This window comes from Chelonoidis abingdonii, chromosome 5 (genome assembly GCF_003597395.2).
Source record: "Chelonoidis abingdonii isolate Lonesome George chromosome 5, CheloAbing_2.0, whole genome shotgun sequence".
NCBI lineage: Eukaryota > Metazoa > Chordata > Testudines > Testudinidae > Chelonoidis > Chelonoidis abingdonii.
Window position 1 is genome coordinate 7,833,475 of NC_133773.1, and position 22,505 is coordinate 7,855,979.

General features: G+C 43.2%; 1 protein-coding gene across 1 annotated transcript in view; it reads right to left on the reverse strand.

Annotated features, from left to right (window-relative positions):
* The window catches only part of ADGRL3 (adhesion G protein-coupled receptor L3), an 836,368-nt gene that overhangs the window by 161,843 nt on the left and 652,020 nt on the right, over positions 1-22,505 (reverse strand). Inside the window, 3 exon segments of the mRNA XM_075066059.1 lie at positions 7,061-7,099; positions 10,249-10,434; positions 20,339-20,442. Coding sequence (XP_074922160.1) covers positions 7,061-7,099; positions 10,249-10,434; positions 20,339-20,442 — 329 coding nt within the window.

Consider the following 22,505-nt stretch of genomic DNA (forward strand, 5'->3'; position numbering starts at 1 on the left):
GAAGTGGGTATTCACCCACGAAAGCTCATGCTCCAAAATGTCTGTTAGTCTATAAGGTGCCACAGGATTCTCTGCTGCTTTTACAGATCCAGACTAACACGGCTACCTCTCTGATACTAAGCAAAGAGTGGAGTGCTGGCCAAATCATGGTAATCTGCAGGAGGAAAATGTCTCAGCGAGACCTAGACAAATACTATGAAGGCTGCTTTTTCCCACCCAGATTAAAAACCATTTGTTTTGGCCATTGTGTTCACTTTCTATAAATGTCAGGATTCACTGGCAAAAGTACTTGCGAGAGCCTAAGGTGACACTCTCTCCTTTCAGCATTTTCCCTCCTAGTGGTTAATTTTATACATGAAGGGATCGCGGCGTGGGACAATACAGAGTCGAGGCTATGCACACTGTTCACCAGAGCTGTGGCACAAACTACACAAGCAAGACAAGGATCCGATCTCACCCCTTGTAATGAGGCCCACACATGCAATTGAAACCTTGACTACACACCCACAATATGGAGGTATCAGGTGCTACCTGAATTCCTTGTGCAGACCACTCATATTGCCAGTAGCCGTGCAGGAAGGTGAGAACAGGCCACGCCGAGCCAGGATTCTGCCTACTGCACAGGCAGGCAAGGGAGAGCATTGGCTAGCCACAACTGGGAACTAATTTGCCCCAGGGATAGGGCTGAGCAAGACCACATACAACCTGGAGCAAAAGGGGGATGAATGAGAGACCCCACTGAACCTCTCAGTGTCACAATCCAGTCCCTGCTCTGTTCCTGGGGCAGCACATCTACAGGTTCCGTTACTCGGCATATACAGTAAGGCTCTCATTGAGCTCTGATTTTAAACTCTGCATACAGCCAATAACGCTTGCAGAAGACCAATTGTTTTTTAACGTATCTAAAGTGCTTATATGGCCCCCTTTACTGTAGTAACTGAATACTTGTAATTTTTAGTGTATTTATGTCACCATGCCCGCAAGAGACAGGGATGATAATAATCATTCCCGATTATATAGATGGGGAACTCAGGCGCACAGAGGGTAAGGCCCAGATCCTCTGAGGTATCGAGATGCCTAATGTCCATTGATCTCAATGGAAGTTAGGAGCCTAAAAAACTTTCAGGATCCAAGTTTAACTGACTGGCCCAAGATCACACAGGAAGCCGGTGGGGGAAGAGGGAACTTAATGCAGCTCTTGCAAGTCCTAGGCTCACTAAGCCATTGGACTATCCCTTGTGCATGAGTATAAATTTTGTGGCCAAGAAAGGCAAAGGTTTAATTTTTTCTAAGCTTTCCTAGCCCTCCTTATCTGCTTCTTCTCCCTGATGGATTCAAAGCCCCAGTGATCTCTCCCAGCCTAGTCTCCGGACTCAAGGAGTTAAATGCATCCAGCCCCGCAGTAGAAACAACACCGTAAGCCGGCTAAGGAGACCCATCACAACCATTGAACTCAAGTCAAATGTCAAATACTGAATATCAAATACTTGAAGCAAGCTGCCCACAATCAATCCAGAGCATGAAAGAAGAAAGGGGTGGGAAACAACCCTCCATAAAACTGAGTAACTATGAATTCTGAACAAATTATGTTCATTATTCACTGTGAATCACACTCTCTACTCTAGTCTCCATCATGATGACTCCTTATGCTGCACACCTGAAATAGGTTGCCAAGAGGAGTGAATGATAAAGAGATTAGGTTTGAGAAACTATGGGATGTTTTCTTACATTGTATGCTTTTGGAGGGCATGGATCATCTTTCTGTTCCATGTCTGTACAGTACCTAGCACAATGGGGTCCTGATTCATGACAGGGGCTCCGAAGTGTACAAATTAATAATAGCAATGATAATAATGATGATGATGATGATGATGATGAATAGATGTGGACATACAGTTCAACATCAGCTAATGAGAATGAATTACGTCCTGGAAGTTTTCTGTGTTCACAAGATGATTTCAGACCATTTTACAAGTAGGAGTAATAAAAATACAACCTTGCTCCGCATACAGAACTTTCATCTCATCTTCATCTGGTACATGGTTATCTTCTGCATGAAACTATCTCCCCTGATAACAAGTGATCCCCAACAAGGAAGTTGCCTTTGGTGGATTAGGCCTCTCTCACTGCATGTAATTATTATGCAATAGAATTCTGAGTGACAGTTTCTCTTATATCAGTTCTGACTTCCAAATCCGTGGGCAGCTGTCTATTCACCTATGGCATTTGTTGTGTCAGTGCTGATGCCTTGAGTTGCCACTAGAGTAGAGTGGAAGATTTGGCTGGGTTGTGATTTTTGTTTTCTTCTTTTTGAAAGAAGCAAAAAAGACCAGTTACCACATCAACTTCTGCAAGGAGGCGAAGCAGCAAACTCTACCTACAGTAAAGATCACAGGGTTTGACATTTTTCAAACAAATTATCAGATCAATATTAGTTTTCACTATACTACTATCTAAAGGGATGGGTTAATAATCTCACAAACATATTTGCAGATACATTTATTTGAAGAACTCTGCAATATATTTGAATCCATATTTGATATGGTTTATTTTTTAATTATACATAGATCTTTGCTCAAGACCACCATCAGCTTCAAGTATTGGCTATAAAGAGTTACCCATCACTAAAGGTCTATAAAAATTACTTATTTATGTTCTCCATGATGAGGAAACCACCAAAACTCTAAACAATTTATCCATCCATCCCAAATTAAACCTCCTAAAATACCAGTTATTTTCATTGCTGGCTTTGCATTTACTGGACATCCTTCATATCAACTTCCTATTGCGTTTGTCCCTTGTTTAGAGAGATCAATAGTAAAAGGTACATTTTCAAAATTGTGCACAGAAACAACTACAAGGTTCCAATTCATGGCAATATTCATCTCTGTAACAAAATCATGTTACAAGGGCGGAATCCTGATTCTCCTGAAGTCAACGGCAAAACTCCCACTGACTTCAATGAGGCCAGAATTTCACCCCTCGACTCTAAGGGCACGTTTACACTGGAGCTGGAGATGTAATTACCAACTTTGGTAGACATACTTGTGCTAGCTTTGATCAAGCTAGTGTGCTAAAAATAGCAGTGTATAGCTGGAGAACTCAGGCGCACAGAGGGTAAGTGCAGTCCCAGTGGTAAGACAGTTAGCCATGATCCTGTCTGATACCCTAGACACATACTTGGGGTGGCTAGGCCCATTCTGCCTCCCGTGCCTCCATGGCTTCCCTGCTATTTTTAGCATGCTAGTTCAATCCTCAAGGGTGGGTACATCTGCCTGAGCTGGAAATTATACCTCCAGGTCCAGCATGGACATTACCTAAGATTTACTCAGGGGCTGCAAAGGATCTAATGAACTGCCACGGCCAGCCTACAGATTTCTCTGAATTATTGGCTGGAAGAGCGAATTTTCTGGAGTCCTCTTTAATTTCTACTGATCATATTCTCTTCCCTGTGCATGGCAGCCACACTTTTCAGTGACTACAATTACATGAATTTCTAAGGGGTATTGTTTGAAGACTATATTGATGCCAAATACCCTGCAACATAGCACACAAAGGCGTGACGAGATACATTCGTTTATGTTAACGTATTCAAAGTACAGACCATATCAGAGATGGACAAAAACAGTTAGGTCATCCATTCCATTCTGCATCCCATGGTTGTTCTCTTCAGAAGGTTTATTAGAGCTTTGTACAGTGTAAGGGCTTGTCTACAGGGGGACACTCAGGATAGTTAATCCAAATTAACTCAATATGCAAGGTTAAAGTAGATTAGTTAAACAACACCAAGATCCTGTGTGGATGCTCTTATTCAGAATTAAAGTAGCATTAATTCAATTTAGTTTAATTCACCTTGGAAGGCAATCCTTAACCTTTAAATACACGAATAGCCCCACTGAGTTAAAAGGAAATACTCACATGCTTAAAGTTAAGCATATGCTTAAGTCTTCCAACTTTTCTTTAAAAGTATGTTAAATACACTATACATTATTGGCCAAAGGAAAAAATAAAATAAAAAATATAAGAGTTTGCTTTTTCTTTTTTGCACAGCAAAATCTCGAAGATAGCGAAGAAGAAGAAGAAGAGAAATGAGTTTGGCTACTCTCTCTGAAATCTTAAGATTACTCAGACTGAGGAATGGAAAACATTTACTCCTCTTTACTGATGAAAGCAAATCAGTGTACCAGGACAGTTAGCTGGCGGAAGGCTAGATACAACTCTCGCACACCTCAGGATATCCATACCCAAAGGGATCAGACTGGGTAATGAAGAAGAATGCAGTTTTATACACATTTTACAGACATAGAAATCCAAGCACTCTCACCCCAAGTGCTAGAGCAGGGATTCTCAAACTGGGGGTCGGGACCGTCAGGGGGTCACGAGGTTATTACATGAGGGTCAGCTGTCAGCATCCACCCCAAACCCCGCTTTGCTTCCAGCATTTATAACGGTGTGAAATACATAAAAAAGTGTTCTTAATTTATAAAGGGGGGTTGCACTCAAGGGCTTGCTATGTGAAAGGAGTCACCAGTACAAAAGTTTGAGAACCACTGTGCACTGGAAAAATAAAGCGTATCATAGCACAAGATGTCATGGCTTATAGGTGCAGTAACTAGAATGTCCCCTTTCATCTGAAGTTTTGCATGATTGATCACAGCCACCAGGTGGATTTGGGGGAAAAGTTTGAAGAAAACTCTGTCCTTATTTCTGAGTTACTTGAGGAGGGTAAAATATAACTGTTCCACTTTAAATGAGAACTCTAAAGATTGGGACAGGGGGGAAAAGGTTGTATATGGAAACTCTAGGTTAGCTGAACTCCCAAGGCACAATTTGACATATTCTCTGTGCAGACTCCTACTAAAGTCCATGGACACTCTACATGAGGAGGATTTACAGGGATGTGTCCCAAAAAATTGAAACTTCACCTGTGGCAAATCGTCCATGACAAATAGGTGCTGTGAGAGTTGGACAAAAAAATTAAAAATTGAGAAATGATAGAATCATAGAAGTATAGAACTGGAAAGGACCTCAAGAGGTCACCTTGCCCAGTCCCCTGCACTCAAGGCAGGGCTAAGTATTATCTAGACCGTCCCTGACAGGTGTTTGTCTAACCTGCTCTGAAAAATCTTCCCATGACGAAGATTCTACAACATCCATATGCAATTTGTTCCAGTGATTAACTACCCTGACAGAAGTTTTTCCTAATGTCCAAACCAAACCACCCTTGCTGCAATTTAAGCCCATTGCTTCTTGTTCTATCCTCAAAGGTTAACAAGAACAATGCTTCTCCCTCCTCTTTGTAACAACCTTTTATGTACTTGAAAACTGTTTTCAGGTCCCCTCTCAGTCTTCTCTTCTCCAGACTAAACAAACTCATTTTTTTAATCTTTACTCATAGGTCATGTTTTCTAGACCTTTTATAATTGTTGTTGCCCTCCCCTGGGCTCTCTCCGATTTTTCCACACTTTCCTGAAATATGGACCCCGGAACTGGACACAGAACTCCAACTGAGGCCTAATCAGCACAGAGTAGAGCAAAAGAATGACTTCCCGTGTCTTGTTTACAACATTCCTGCTAATACATCCCAGAATGATGTTTGCTTTTTTTTGCAACAGTGTTGCACTGGTGACTCATATTTAGCTTGTGATCCTTATTGAGGAATAAGGCCAGTGGGTGTAGCCCCTCCCCCAGGGCGTGGCTTCAGCCCTCCTTTTTCTCTTCTGGGTATTTGCTCTTACCAATATTTGGAGCAGCTCTATTTAAGCAGATACGTTTCACAGAGGGAGTTGTTTCTGAATTGCCTGCTGCACTAGACAGCTGCACTCCATCTCAGGGCACACCACCTCACCTGTGCCATCTGCTTTGGCCAGTTGCCAGGCAGGGAGCTGGGTTTGGAGGAGTCTGGGAGATTTAGGAGGTGGAGGTGTGGCTTAGTTATAAACATTTGGTAATTATTAGTTAATCTTAACCCTTTCTTCCTCAGCTCCCATCTTCCTGTTCTCAGTAAATCCCCAATCCCTTATACTGAGGTTAAGTTTATGTACCTGTATGGTCCTGGGGACTGGACTATACACTCCGTGCCAGCCTGCAGCATTAGCATTGACTTTCTCAAAGGAGGCCACCCCTGGGTATCTAGTCCAGTGAGAAGCCCCTGAGTGCCAGAAAGGAACACAAGTCCCGAATCTTGAGAGGAAAGAGGAGAAGCTGCTCCAAGTTTTAGCAAAAGCAAATGCCCGGAAGAGAAAAAGGGGGTGGGCTTAAGCCACACCAAGGGGGACAGGCTACCCCCACACAGCATTATTCCTTAAGGAGGATAAGCCACATGTGACATTCAGTTGTTTTTGAGCGACCAATGTGCACAGAGGTTTTACCTTTCTTCTCTAAAGTAAAAATACGTGTGCACAGGTGGAATGGTGCAGCCAAAGCAGGGACTGCTCTATGGGGAAGAGGGGCTAAAATGGGACCCAGCTGCAGCCACCCCTCTCCCAAATCCCACCCCAACCCAGATTTGTGTAAAGTAGACCCCTCCTCTATACCCTAGGGGCCCCAGGAACCAGGTGGTGCTTCCTCGCCATCTCTCCATACCATTATTCACGGTGCTGGTGTGCTCCACCCCTACCCCTACCTTGTGTTTCTCTTGTCTATGCATATCGCAAGCTGTTCAGAGAAGGGACAATCACCTACCCTGAGTTTATGCAGCACCTCGCACAATGGGGTGCCAGTCTTGGCTGGCCCTTAGGTACTATAGTAATAAACATGAATAATAAATAATAACAATACTAATAATAATAAGTACAAAAAACTGCCTTCCCCATTTGGATAACTCAAAAAATGGCTGAAATAATTTTCTCCAGTCTTTCCCCCAATTTTCTAGTGAGTTTCTGCACCAACCATTCTTGAAAGTTGTAAGCAATGGAAAGCAGATTTATAATGTTATCCTGTAGCCTTAACTAGAGAATTTGCTGCCCCAAAGGCTAGAGTGATCAGATACACAGACACAAGAACAGCACCAGACATTCAGTCAAACAACTTGACAGATTTATAAAAACACTAGAAATACCTGGACATAGGCCCTGCAAGAGCGCTCTCTTTTCTGAAGCTGAATCCATAAAGACAGCAGATTAAAGACAGAATAGAAAAAACAAGTTAGTGACAGAAGAAAACAAGGGAAAAAATAAAGAAAATATCTACACAAAAACTATCATTTCTCTGTTGATAAGTTTCGAGGAGAACATGCAAGCTAAGCAGCAGTGGAATGCTGTAAGTACTGGCTATAGAAACAGTTGGTTAGTTCTTTTCAGGAAAGCACAGACTGGAAACTGCCACAACAATTGTTAGTTATGGCAGCAGATCTCCAGGCAAACTGTAACTATTCTGTAAGCTAAATTTACCTTGCAAATTTGAAATCATACATTGCACATCATGTCAGACAATGCCAGAGATTTCGAGCCTTATTCTTATTTGCACAAGGCTCCTTTACATTGCTCTGGCAGTGTAAAGGTCCGTTAAAGAGGTGTCAATTACAGTTAAATGAGAATCAGGCTGAATATTTCAGACTATTTTATCTTTGGGCTTGCCTACACAGTGCTGGGTGTTGTGAGCTAACGGGACCATGAAGCTGCTGCTGGCACACACTAAAATCTGCCTAGTGAATGTTAACATAGTTAAAATTTTAACAAAAGAAAACGATGCCCCACTATCACCCCAGTTCATTTCAATTCATTTTACAACAACTTGTATGAAAAAAAATAAGAGCCCAGTTTTCTGGCCAAGTACTGAGCGAAGTCCTTTCTGTGGACTTACACATTTCTCCTACAGATTAACCGAATATTTGATGGCTGTTGCTTGCTTTCTTTTGCTCTCTCTGACTAAACAGAACAAAACACAAAGTCTTTGCTAATTACTTTTTCTTTTCTTTTGGGTGCATTATCCTTGATCAGCAAAGGGGATAATGGAGCAGTGACTCTACTGCCTATTGTTTGCTGAATACTACTTCCAGCTTTAAGCCAGGCATTCTTAAATGAACACAGAGCAGTTGCTCCTCTAAAGAATTAGGTGGGGAATGAGAGCAAGTAAATTACTGAGCCTGTCATTTGTCTCGTATCACTGACTTGCAGGACTCCACACACTCCAGAATTTTAATGAGCAGCACAATTGATTTGTACTAGTTGACTATGGAAACCCGAAGGGGGAAAACTGCTAGAGGGGACCACAGGAAGGCAAGGCAGAGTGAGAAACACACTGTCTTGTTATGTTTCCCCCTTCTTGCTACAACCACATTTTCATAGAAATGGAGAAATGTCAGAAGGTGAAATAGACAAGCATTAAAAACATATGTTTTGCAAAGCAAAGGTGACTGGATGCTGTATGTAGCTAAGCAATATTCAAAGTAGCCAGCAAATTAGAATCATGTAACCAGTTAGCATGTGACAGTAATTGCCAGTTTTACCCAATGTCAGATATCAACATAATTTCATATCTAAAAGCTTTGCATTAGTCTTCAATACACATTGTTATGTCCCTGTATCAGTTAATGCCCGCACTGTTAGAGGAGAGCGTGAAGCAATATTAATTAATAGCATCAAGTTAACCCAGCCAACAGCTCATGCAAAGCACAGGATGCACAGGACTGTAACTCCTAGAGTTGTTTTTTGGTTTAAATATAACAATCCAAAAGATCCTTTGTGCTTAAAACAACATAAATCAACAATAATAACTTTGCTTTTCATAGAATTATTTGGATTTGCATCCCAAAATACAGTAAGCACAGAAAATATCTGGTGTATCTGTGATTCCCCCACCCACCTCCCTCCATCTCCCCACCCACACTCAATCTAACCTTGGAACCAAGTTCTTCTTGTAGTTACACAGATGTCTCTGCCATTACAGCCAATAGTGTCACTCAAATCAGAATTTGGTACCTTGTTTTAAGAATATGGTCTACATAACTGTGTACATCAATCTGAGAGATCTATTCAATGTCTTAAGAGCCAATGCAAGGTCTATATCAGAGTTTCACGAACAGGAGTAGCCGCTTGTGTAGGGAAAGCCCCTGGCGGGCTGGGCCGGTATGTTTACCTGCCCCGTCCACAGGTCCGGCCGACTGTGGTTCCCACTGGCTGTGGATCGCTGCTCCAGGCCAATGGGAGCTGCTGGAAGCGGTTTGGGCTGAGGGACATGTTGGCCACCACTTCCAGCAGCTCCCATTGGCCCAGAGCAGTGATCCACGGCCAGTGGGAGCCACAATTTGCTGGACCTGCAGACGGGGCAGGTAAACACACTGGCCCAGCCCACCAGGGGCTTTCCCTACACAAGAGGCGACCTCTGTTTGAGAAACTCTGGTCTATATGAACCACCACTTTAATTCCATATAGGGCCTATTTTGTGGGCTAAACTGATACTTAAGTGATACGTAAGCCCTGGGCTGATATTTTACACAGGAGTGGATTTCACCTTAAAGGAGCAAATATATTTGTATAAACTCCACAGCTAAGAATTCAACTATCAACCACTTCCCGATTTTTAACATTTAAATTGCCACCTACACCCAGCTCCCAAGATAACAATATTTTTCATCTAGACATCACAGGAACTACACAGTAATCATATGATACAAGAGGTAGCCCTGGAAAAAGTTACACATAAAAAGAACTGTCTAATGTTAAGTTACCTTGCCAGGTTGTGCTATTTTAAATAAAAGTGTTTTACTAATTCACATTCACTTTGCCACTTCAAATAACTTTCCCCGCCTCCCATCAATGTAAATTCATTGGCTAGGATTTTTATGAACCCGGATCCATCGTTTTGTGGTTTAGAGTGCGAGGGTCATTTCACAAGTGGATTCAGCAACAGACTCACTGGGCAAAATTCCGCTACCAGTCACATAGGTGTAAATCCAGAGTATTTCCAATTATGTCAACAGAGTTTCTCTTGAGTTGCACTCATGCATGGTAGCTGGGAACATAATCAGCCTCCTGGAGTTTATACTGCTAAGCATTTGAGTATAGACATTTTCCAACACTAGCAGCACACTTGGCATTAACAACCGTTCCACAACTCTACAGACTAAAAATACATCTCACCCCCAACCCAGATTTGTGTAAAGTTGTGAAAACGGCCATGTGCTCCCATCTATTTAGAAACAATCACATCCCAACACTGGCAATAGTGAGGCCTTCTAACAGCTCTCTGGAGAAAGCACAACTGTTGCTTACCCTCCTCACCGTTCCCAAGGCCTTCGCTTCTTACCTTGTTTAAACTGCGTGCAGCACTGTCTTTCCCACCTGGAGTCAGGTTTCGGAGCTGCACATCCAGCAAGCCCACCAGCTGGTCCATGGCTCGGACTGAATATGTGATGTCTCCAGCATTCAAGTGATTTTTCGTCTGCTCCGCAAGCTCTCTGGCAATGTTGGCAGCTGTCTCCCCGGACTTCAGCTAGGAGTTGAAGGACAGGAGAAAAAGAAAAGATGTTTCACTGTTCCTGGCTAAGTGGTAAAAAGCGTAGAAGGAAAAAGGATCCTATTTTCTCCTTTTAGATGCATGCATAAGGATCATTGTATCATCAGCCTGGATCTTTGCTGTGAATGTAAATATCTTCAATTACCCCTATGTTTTAATCTGACTCAGTTTGCAAGTATGCTGACCTATATTACTCATTGTCTTGTGAAAGACAGCTGTCTGTCAAAGTGAGTAAAGCAGAAGAATTAAAAAGTGATGCAAATGTTTAACAATTTTATGCATTTTTTCCCTGCAGCAATGCAACAACTTTGTATTTTAAGCATTCTGCAGTCCCTCCTACACACAGAAAGTTAAGACAGCAAACTGTTTTGCAAAATGAAGGTTCAAGCAGGAGATACACCACAAGAGATTTCATGATTTAAAATCAGTGGAGCTGAATCTGATTCAACACACACTGCTTTCCTGCCAGTGTGACTACATTGACTTCAGTGGAGTTACTTCCCAATTTCCACCAATGTAGTGAGATCAGAATCAGGCCCTATAACTGCACGGTACTGGAATCTGTGGGCACGGTGTTCCTTTGTACTGCAAATTTGCCAGCAATTATTGTAACAAAAATAAAGATGTGGAGGTGGGAAAGTAGGTGCAGCTGCCTTACACAATGGAATTCCTGTTTTCTTCAGCCATACGGTAACATCTCAATACCTACCCTAGCGCAATGTGTAAATATGCACGGGCTTATCATCAAACTAACAGTGTCTCCCAAACCCAGCACATTACTTGATGATGAAGAAAGAAGTGACATTTCAGTTACTGGTCTCCACAGCAAAACTGACCCACATTAACTAGGAAACAAACAGCAATTTTCATAACTTTGATTTAATAAGTAGAAGCACATTCAGCCATTCAAGGCACTGCTGAAAAGAAGAGCTGTTTAATACATTGCTGCAATTTGGGAGCCATATTAAGCAGCGGGAGTGCTTCACCTCAATCACTTTATTGTTTAATCTTAAAGCTTGAATTTAATGGCTGACTGCATCTCCTGATTGGCAGCATGAAAACACCCAAAGTCAATGGGGAAAGAGTGTCAACTTCAAACAAGGAACCAAGCTTTCCTGTGCCGCCACAGAGGAGCCTCCAGTAGGGACCGGCAAATAGGCTATTTGGATTATACTGGAGTTTAGAGATTTTAATGTCTGCATCATTAACAGACTCCTGAATCTCAATATCACCTAAACCAAACCTGAACCTGGCTTTACCCTGGCACATCTGTTTCCTTTTTGGGCTTTCATCCTTACCTTGAGCTGTTTTACCTTGCTGGCTTTGTACTAGAGCTGAAGGGAAATTGTACAGAAGCAGGTATAACCGAAGTTACAAATTTTCTCCAGGTGAAAGGGTCACTATCAAATTATTGTCCAATAGATAAAATCAGGTATTTCTCTTGTTCACCCATTTTGGGTGCCGATTTAAATGCTGGATTGTAGAAATATAGAAATAGCAGGTAGAACTTGTCTCCATGTAAATCAATTAACTGTCTTATAAATGAATAACTACCATCAATTTAACAGCAACGACCGTCTGATTTAATGAAACCAGAGTGAAGATGCTCATATACTCATCTTCAGAGAATTGAAGAGAGATATAAGGTGTTGTTCTTTCCATTAGAGCAATGACAATTTATATTCAAGGATTAAATTATTTTAACCTTACTGTTCATGCATTTCATACCACCGAGACCAGATTCTACTTTTAAAAGGTGCCTGCCACTCTCTGCTCTGATGAGCAGTCAAAGAGCTCTGCATTCTAGTATGGTGGCTGACCTCCTGTTCTCTTCAGATACTGCCAGAATGGCAACAGCTATTCCACACATTCCTCCCTTTTGTTCTAAAACAATTCATCTTAAACTTTTTTCTTTCATTTCCTCTAATTCCTAAAATAACTGGTGACCTTCAATGAGTCACCGGGGCTTATAAAATTATATTCTTCTGCCATCTGTGTGTGTGTGTGTGTGTAGAGGGAGAGTTGCCGGTAGATGGTTTCAGAAATACCACTGCTTCCTGCAGTTGTGTTGGTACGTCCATCATATTGTTAATGAGTCAGCCCAGTGGTTCTAGGTCTCATGTGCTTGTATCCTTCCAGGTGCCACAGGTCATTGTGTTTAAAGGAGGTCTCCAGGTTGTAATGAAGAAGAGTCCGCCAAATCCAAGAGTCCTCTTTCTTTGCAGTCAGCACTTGGTTTTATTCAGTTTCAGTGCATTGTCCCTTGCAACCTATGGAGTTTTATAAAGGCTTGTCATTGGGTTCTTGTTCTGTGTTGTCCCAAACGATAAAAGCATCTATGCGGCCCAGGAGCTGCTGCACCGTTCCACAGAATATAACAGAGGCTAAACAAACACCAAAATAGAGGCATTGGAAATGGTCAAAAGACATTAAAATGCCATCAAGAACTCTCTTGAGTTAGGAACATTTGCCAAAACTAATCTGATACATTCAGAAGGGTGAAGACTTTGACACCTGTCATTTCCCCCCAGATTTCATGTCTGGCTGTCATGTGATAGAGCTCCTGCCTCATGCTGGCATATTCAGTCCCAAAAGTTTTCTCCAACCACTGCCAGCAGAATGCACCCAGGTTCCTCCACTGTACGTTGCTCCTCACAGCCTCAGGAATGATGCTGGCTGCACAGACTTAAGGCCACTTGCCACGTTACTTTTAATGTCCCTAAATCCTTTAAGCATTTTTCCACTTAAGTTATAATGTTCTGAGTCAAGTCCTGTTATACAATAAACATCAGTCCCAAAGGCTAGCCTGATTCCAGGCCCAAGACATGCGTTCCATCCCTTGTAACAACTTCAGCGTTTACTTCTCTGTTTGTCATATATCAGAGTGATATGGCATCTTCCCGCTGCAGAAACAGGGTAATGTGTGTTCTCAGGATATTTGCTTATTTCATAAATTGGCATCTCAGTCAGAATGTGTCACAGTCACACCGGTAACACCTTGATTTCAATATCTGCGTCCACTTTATATGCAATTTCCATCCCCTGGGCTTTAAGGGTAATAGGCCAGTCTTTGCCAATTGTGATTGCTATATGGAATCGCTGTACAGCGTTTCACCACTGAGGTTATCAATGTATTCCTTCAAAGCATTTACCTTTTCCTTTTGCCTGCATGGGTTTGTAAGTTGGTTGCACTCACAAATGCTGCACTTTTGGCCAGATGCTAGATAGTCTGTATGTGCATATTCACTTCTCCAGTTCCTACACAGATATCAGCCTGGTTTTGTGCTCTTCCTTGTGCTGACTGTGACCTGTGGGTTTTCTTCTCATGTCCATCCTTTTCCCCTCTGAGCGATACCCTCATGTGTGCTTCCTTGACTTTCCTCCTCATGGAAAGCTTAAGACTGCAGTTTGTGTTCCATTGCTTCACAGATTCGTATGGCTGTTTTTAGGGTTAGCTCACCTACTCTCAGCAAACTTCCTTCCCCAAAGCTCACTGCCATCCTGTTTCTAATGGGGCAATATGTCAGTGGGGCCAAAAATAAACATCACACAAATGTCTCTTGAGCTTCCAGGCTATAAAACACTTCTCAACCACATCTTTGCTGTTATCTTTCTCATGCGGAAGAGGAGTCTTTTATGACTTACTTTTTTCCAGAGCACACAACAAACTTCAAGTGGTGCTAGGACTCTATCAAAATTAGAACCACCCACAGGTAAGAACTTGAAACTATTACAGCTACATCAGGGCTCTGCACCCGATGAAGTTAACATTAGGGTCACTTTCCTGGCATCACTCGGGTCTCCATTCACAAGGGTTAGGTATAGTCAAAACCTGTCTTTAAAATGCTTCAGTGAATTCACCTCTGTTTACAACTGTAATCAGCAACTACATTATCTAATGATTACTTCACACATATCTAACAGCAGGGAAACCAGGGCTTGCACTTAGGTGCAGCCTGAAGCTATCTATTATGCTGAGCAGTCACAAAGTCCAGTTTCTACAGAACACGATCCTCTATTGACCACTACTGCCATCTCCCACCGACTTGCACAATAACAATCAGAACAAACAAATAACTTAGCAAGACAAACACCGTTGATCAGAGGTGTCCAACACCTCGCCTGTTTGATACACTCATGTGTCCAACATGAGCTTTCATTTCAAATATGTTTCTAGCCCTCATGACTGCGAAGTTAACCTCCAAAACAGAACCAAGGATTGTCTTCTTGGGTACCTCTACACAGCAAAGAAAAACCCACGGTACCGAGTCTCAGAGCCTAGGCCAACTGACTCGGACTTGCAGGGCTTGGACTGTGGGGAAAAAATCACAGCATAGACGTTCCCACTTTGGGCTGGAGCCTGGGCTCTGAGGCCCTTCCCCTTGCTGGATTTGAGAGCCTGGGCTCCAGCTTGAGTGGAAATGTCTACACTGCTAATTTTAGTCTCATGAGCCCGAGTCATTCGACCCAGGCCCTGAGACTCGATCCCACGGGTTTTTCTTTGCAGTATAGAAGTACTCCTTGAGTCTGCAGATAGTCAAGCAATAGCTGAGGGAATACTGACATCCCCACTCCTTGTTCATATAACTGGAGTGTGCGTTGTCTCTAAAACCTAACGACAACACTCTCCGTGTTATCATTAACCATTTAATTGCCAATCATTTTATCAGCTGGCCAGGGGAACAGGCTGGGTGAGAAGCCCATGCAGGTGGGGACTGGGAGCAGTTGCAGGGAAGGAGATGCAGAAGGAGGAAAATTAAGAGAGACAAACAAAGAGAGATGGGGGGTGGAGAGAGAGAAAGGAGGATGGAGAAAGGAGAGAGAGAGAGAGAAAGGGCAGAAATAGCTGTAGTCTTAAGGTGAGAATAGTTTCCCACTGAGCGAGGCTGAATAGGACATAACTACTAATGAAGATGATAGTAAAGGTTTAGACGGGATTTTCCAAACTAGGAACCTAAAGTTGAACTTGGAAATCTTCACTTAGGCTCCTAAGTCAGTAACAACATTCACAAAGTACTGAACATCCCACCACTCCCACCGACTTTATTCAGAGCCACTGGCTGCTCAGCACTTTGGCCAAGATGCCTGAACATGGACTTAAGAGCCAACTTCAGACTCCTCCATGGCTTTATTTACCACACTAAGGGATTTTCAAAAGTAGCTAAGGGACTAAAAGTTAGCATGACATGGGCTCCGGCATCACTTACGTGACTCTGAAAACCTCCCCAAGGGCCATGAGGTACTCTTTATCTCTGTGCAACCCCTTCTTGATACCCATGGGAGATCCTCTAAGGGTAGCAGAGGTGCCCAAGTTCAGATCTCAGCGCAGGGACCAGCTTACAAAATGGAATTTGGCTTTCTCCAAAAATGAGTTTCAACCCAATGCATAGATAATGATAGATATAGTGTACCTACCACCTATGTCTGCGTGTACACACACACAAACTGAGTGATAGACAGACAAATACCACAGACAGACAGACAGACACTTTAGACTGGCCAGAGGTGAAGAAACAATGACAAACATATTGAAATATTTTATGCAAAGAATTTCAAGAAATTTGTATAATTATGAAATGTATTGAGTACATTATATGACAAATAAAAATGCCTACACAGGCAGGCAGATTCCACCCACTGTGCTGTGAAGATTGGCATTGCATCCCCATACCTGTATAACTAGGACACAATTTCACGTCCCACAATGCACCTTCCCACTACCGTAAGCATAGAGCCACATTCATTACAACGTGCACTCCTAGAATATCATCTTTAAAATTCAGGGGTCCTTACGCATACTGGATAGCCATCTAATTCAAACTTGCACTTAACACTCATTATGCAACTGCTGTGCAGTAGCAACGGCACAGTTGAGAATTGCCAAATATCGCCTGCTCATAGACTCCTTAGGGAAACATAATGGAATTTTGAAAGCTATGTTCTACAGACCAAAGGAAGAAAAAAAACCTTAAAGGGTGAGGTATATTTTCCTAAAGAAAGGCAATTCTTGTATAAAATCCCTATCTTATAGTCCTTATGCATTGTAAAACTCCCATTGGTATCAATAACTGAATAAGCACAAAGAAAAGACTACATAAACCCTGTGGAGCATGTCCCTTCACAGTGACTATGTCTCATCTAAGTAGCTTTCCCACTGTCCCTGTTAGGCTGACAAAACCGTGTGTTTGGTTCTGTTTTTTGTATATCCTGTGCCTGATACATTTGGGCCCTGATCTTGATTGGGGGCTTTAGGCGTGACCACGATACAAACATTATAAATGGGCCCAAGACTTGGAGAAGACAGAAATGGGAGCACAGAAAGATGGATACTGTTTTCTCCCACCTCAACCAAACAGCTGGCGGTAGAGGGAAAAGAGTGAGGGAAGCTGAGGAAGGAAAGACGGCTGAGCAAAGGGAACTCATTTTTCTCCTTCTGTTAACAAATTCCTGCCACGCACAAATTCCTGACCTGCCTTCAGTCCCTGCATGATCTCCCATGCTCAGAAAAGTGCCTCTTTCTTGCACAGGTCACCTCAAGCTTCTGCAATGGTGTCATTGTTAAGGTGACACACAAATCTTTGTCTGTCTTCGTATCTGGCACACAGTAATGTGAACAAGCAAGCTGTGTACCCTGAGTGGGGGGACTAATTGTATTTAAATGTATTTTATTTATTCATTTTTTGGTTTCCTGCTTGTTTACTTTCCGCTCCTATCTAAGAGAAATGGCCCTGAATATTCTGATGCAAAGGACGCTGTTTTTTCACAAGGCTAGAAGATGAGATAAGGAGACAGTTGTTCTCCCAGGCAGCACCCACAACTAAAACGGCCGCCAGGACACCTTCGGAGAAATCATACACTGTGAAAAAAGGCTGTGACTGATGAAAGCAAGTGGTAAAACAAATAGCATAAAGCTGATAACATGACCTCAAAATCAGGACAATGCAGCGGATCCAAAGATGACCTTTCTGCTGCCTCTTACTACATGCAGCAGTGCATAACTCAATACACTTGGCAAGTTCATTCACCTGCTGTGTTATGAGGGCACTGTAGGCACCAACAATAGTGTTAAAGGAAAGGTCAGGAGGCCAATGAATTGCTGCGGTGGTTGTCCATTCCAAATCCCCATCAAGCACAATGACTGTAACGGAAGCTAATACAGGATAGTAAAACTTTTAATACTATGCTCTGTGTGGGTGAATGGCTGGTGCATAGTAAGAGCAAATGCTCCTAAAGAAGCATAAGGAGTCAGTGATGGTTTTTTGTTGTGTGGGGGCCAGCCTGTTTTTAGGGACACAAAATTAGGAGGCTAAAGCTCCTAACAGTTTCACTGAAAGCTGTATGGGGGACTCCCACTTTCTGCCACTAAAGCCCGGATCCCGGAGATAACAGTAGGAGGAACTCTAATGGGAGAGGAGCATGGAGGCTGGGAAGAGAGAGCATGCAGGCAGAGCACCTCTCTGCCAAAGAATTAGTTCTCCCAGTGCTGCCACCTCCTCCAAGCAGTGCTGCTCCCCCCACGTTTCTGGCATGAGAGGTAGTGTGGAGAACAGAACCATGGAGATCAATCAGTGAACGTAGGGAGGTGTGCCAGCTGGGCAATATGAGAGTCTCCCTGTCAGGCAGCAGAGTTTGCTTCAGTTCCCAAGGCCTTCCCCTTGTCCATATCCCTGGGCTCCTAGAAAGGAGCTCAGGCAGCAGGATGTATCACATTCAGCTGCAGCCATGTTGGAAAGCAGGCAAGGGAAGGCCCTGGGTGGCCTCTGGAGATGAAAGGCTCCTTCTGCAGCTTTGGAGAAGTGCAGGAGAAAGCTGGTAGTGGCTCCTCCCCATCCACCCCTCACATCTAGCAACAGCCCTTCCGAATTTTCCTGCCTGGGCCTTTACAGCCAGGTTAGCAAAAGAGCCCAGCAGTGCCCACTTAGACACCTAAACCAGGGCCACAGCCCTTTGGAGTCAATGGGAGTTTTTCCACTGACCTCACTGGATTTCAGATCAGGGCCCTACATGGCTGGATTTTCAAAAGAGCTCAGCTCCCACTTAGGCAGCTAATACAATCGCCAAGTCTTCCAAAGCACTACAGTCCCACGCAGAAGAGTGGAGCTGCTTAGATGCAGATGGCTTTGGGAAACCCAAGCCCGGTTGTCAGTGCTGAGGGCTTTTGAAAACCTGGCCCTTAATTTTCAGCCTGTTTTAAAAGCGCCTCACAAATGAAATGGAACAACTCTATTGTCCAAATGACATCTGGGGTGTGAAATAAAATAAGCCTAATCTTGATGGGGATTTCATCAGTACAGGTTATTATTGCCCGCCTGCAAACGGTTAGTGGCCCAGCCCCCTTCAGCAAGCTGCAAAAGGTCTCCCTGCTGCCGAGATGAATTATGACTAGCATGAGTAATATTAACCCCTCCGGGATAAGTCAGTGGGTAATAAAATAAAAACCGTACAGCTGCACAGTCTTTATTAATCAGCAAGTCTGATCACATCAGGAGAGAGCTACCCACCCTTCTGTCTGGGCCGTGCTGCAGTAAAGTCAAGGGGCACCAGGCTCCCAGAGTTTGCAGTGTGCAGAGCAGTCTGGTGCTAATCATTATCCTGCCATGTTTTAGGGAGGGAATACAAATATATACAGCTTATCTATCATGCCACCTATGGGGGGCGGCTGTGTTAATGGTCTGGCTAGGTTACTGAGCCTCAAGACAGTTAAAAACGGAGAGAGAGAGAGAGAAAGACAAAGGAGAAATGCTGTCTTCTGCAGGGTCTCCCCTTAGTGTTCATCTGCAAGGCCTACTCGGAAGAGCAATCCTTCAGACACGCAGCAGCACAGCTAGTTTGTCATACTAGGACACTTTTACCGAGTCATTAGGAGTGAATAAATTCACAACAGTTGCTGTAAGGATTCAGCCCGCAGACTCTGTGGTGTAAACACACATATGGTCTCCATTTGTAATGCAATCAACTGACAGCACCACTGAGCACTGATAAAAAAAATGTACAGTGTATAGCAGCCAAACTGGGCCTGTTCACTTCTGAGTCGGAAAGCTTTTATTGTCACATGTTAATGTCCTTTTAACACTGATAAATGATGAATAGCTACAAAACATTCATCACATAACTTTGTCAAAAGATGGAGGTTAACTTGTTTTTATTTCCATTGGCTAATCCAATATACTCCAAGTTCCCTTTTCTTTGGAATGCTGGTTTTACATCCCCATTAACTATTCTCTCTGTAGTTTTCCATGCTGTGGAAAGTCTGATGAAAAGTAACAAAAGCCATTGTTTGACTGCACGGAAGGCCAAAATGTGAACACCAGAAATGTTCCGGGGGACTAAGCTTTCATGCCTTAAGAGAAATTGAAAATAGCGAGCAAGTCTTCAATATGGAAACCCAACTGTACTGTGCAATTGTGTCATTGGGAAAGATTTCATTACAGGATTATTCTACGGTTACAAAGAACCAGAAAAAACATTAGGACACACGAGGGAAAAAGATACCTTTCTTGATAATCTCGTATTTCAACATTCTTGTATCACTTTCCCCCCTCAAACTCAAGGTCTCTCCTCTCCCTTCCCTTTTCTAATTGGATACATTAGTTTAAATCTTATTTTCCAACTCCCCTCATCGTCCCAGTGTTACAGGCACCAGGCCTTTAAAATTTCTGCTCCACCCCATTCCACAGCCCCAGGATGGCTTGCTTTTGCACCAGGGCATCACAGGTTGTTGGCATGGCCATCACATGTGTTATTGTTATCTTTTGATTTAAGCACTATTTCCTTTGTCACCAGAGATGCTACCAGAGATGCCATATAAATATGATGCAATGTAATTGACAAAACCCCAGCACACAGGATCAATAAAGGTTCTTTGAAAGTAGAACTTTACCTTCTGTGTGATGTGGTTGACCCAGGGAGAAGAGCAGTTGCTGAGGTCCGGCCCTTGTGGGTCCCAGATCCCATCAGGAGCGAGACAGAGGAAAGTTGAAACACCTAAAAAGACAACACGGGAAGGACTCTATTATTTGCTAGCAAATGCGTTAATAAGCCTGGGTTTATTTTCACAGGCTTCAATCATTTCATAATGAGAGAAAGTGTACCCAACATTTGCAACCCATGTAAGCTATGTTTTAAGGACCTCAGTGGGAAGATATGCCTGGCCCACATTACTGTAGTATCCAAGCACCTAACAATCTTTAATGTATTTATCCTCACAATGCCTCTGGGAAGTAGGGAAGTACCATTATCTCCATTGACTTGTCCAAGGTCACACAGGGAGCCCATAACAGATGAAGAAAGTGAACCTGGGTCCCACAAGTCCTAGGCTACTGCCCTAACCAACAGGCAAGGCTTTCTCTTTGTTTTGCCCCCCAGTGACTCCAAAATCAGTCCCTCAGACTCACCATCCCTCTCCCCTACCATTTTATGAAGATTCTGCTGCACTGTAAAGTCCTGGAACCACATGGATGGAAACACACCAAGTTTGATAGCTACAAATAAGATGCAATACGGTCCATTTAACTCACGCTCCCCCCATCCCCACCACTACACACCTGGTGACAAAAGGGACTTTAGGGGAGAAGCTGCTTAGCAAATACTTCCTAAGCCCTCTCCTGAAAAAAAATGCAAAATATACCAGGAGCTTACAGACAAAGAGAAACTCAGTCTCAATGGTTCAGCGAGACATTTTTAGAAGGCAAGGAAGCAGAGCTGTGGATTAAAGAGCCTGCATCCCATAAGGTGCTCTGCATTGAAGAGCCAAACTTTTCAGTAGGGAAGTAAATGAGATGTGGGGCCTGATGTTACTCCCATTAAAGTCAAGGAGTGCTTTGCTGGTGTTTTCAAAGGGAGCAGGAACAGGTGCACTGACAACACATGGCAGCTTTAATGAATCATAAGAATCACAGAAATTAGAGCTAGGAAAGGCCTATTGGCCGCTCTGGACCATCCTCTGCCTGTGGGGAATTTTTCCATATTCCAAAATACTCCATCTAATCTAGCTTTCTATAACTCATGCAATGGGGCATACAGATTCCCTACAAAGGCTATTCCCCAGCCTCATAGACCTCGCTGTTAGGAGATGCCTCCTGATATTCAGCCTAACTTTTCTTTTGCTTCCTTTCTTTCCTTCATTTTATGAACAGGACTTTATAGATAATTATTTTATTCTCCCCTTGGTTGTCACTCAGCTGAGCAATGGGCCTGATCCTCCAGTGACCTAGACTCTGTGTAATCATTTACATCTGCATAAAGTGCTTCTAAAAGGCACTCGGAGTACTATTTTATACCCACTCTGCACTCACTGGGTCCAATTCTCCTCTCACAAACACAGGATTTATATCTATTTTACTTCTATTCACCTCACCTGGTGTGAAAGAAGGATCAGAAGCAGCGCACACAGATGTAAATGATGACACAAGATGTATGGCACTGGAAAACTAAGACCTAACATATTTTGCTCTTTTAAACTTTTTTCCACTTCTTCCAACCTTGTATTAATTTTCTGTTGGTCTCTAGTGAATTCCCTCCACCTTCCTCAGATCTTATTGGCATACAGGTCCTCAAAACTGGATACTAGAACCAGGACCAGGTTTACAATTACATCAATGGAATTGTGGCACTGGGCCCATGCTCGAAAGAGGCCCTGCCTGCTCACTCCACCTCCATTTGCCCTCTTCCCCACCCGCCGCTTGCTCCTCTAAGAAGAAAATAAGAATGGCCCTACTGGGTCAGACCAAAAGTCCATCTAGACCAGTATCCTGTCTACTGAGAGTGGGCAATGCCAGCTTGCTCCAGAGGGAATGAACAGAACGGGTAATCAGCAAGTGACTCATCCTTGGAGCTCATTCCCTCCAAAAAGGGAGAAGAGCTTTTCTCCCCAGACAGGACTTGAACCCATAGTCTTTAATGTAGCAGGATATGCTTCAGACATTAGCCTACTGCAGATACAACACCAGCTCCCTCTCTGAGCAGTGGCAGGGCCTTGAGGAGGAGCACCAGCAGGGTCTTGGGGCAAAGAGGCCATGCAGGGGCAGGGCCTCAGGGCAAAGCAAAGG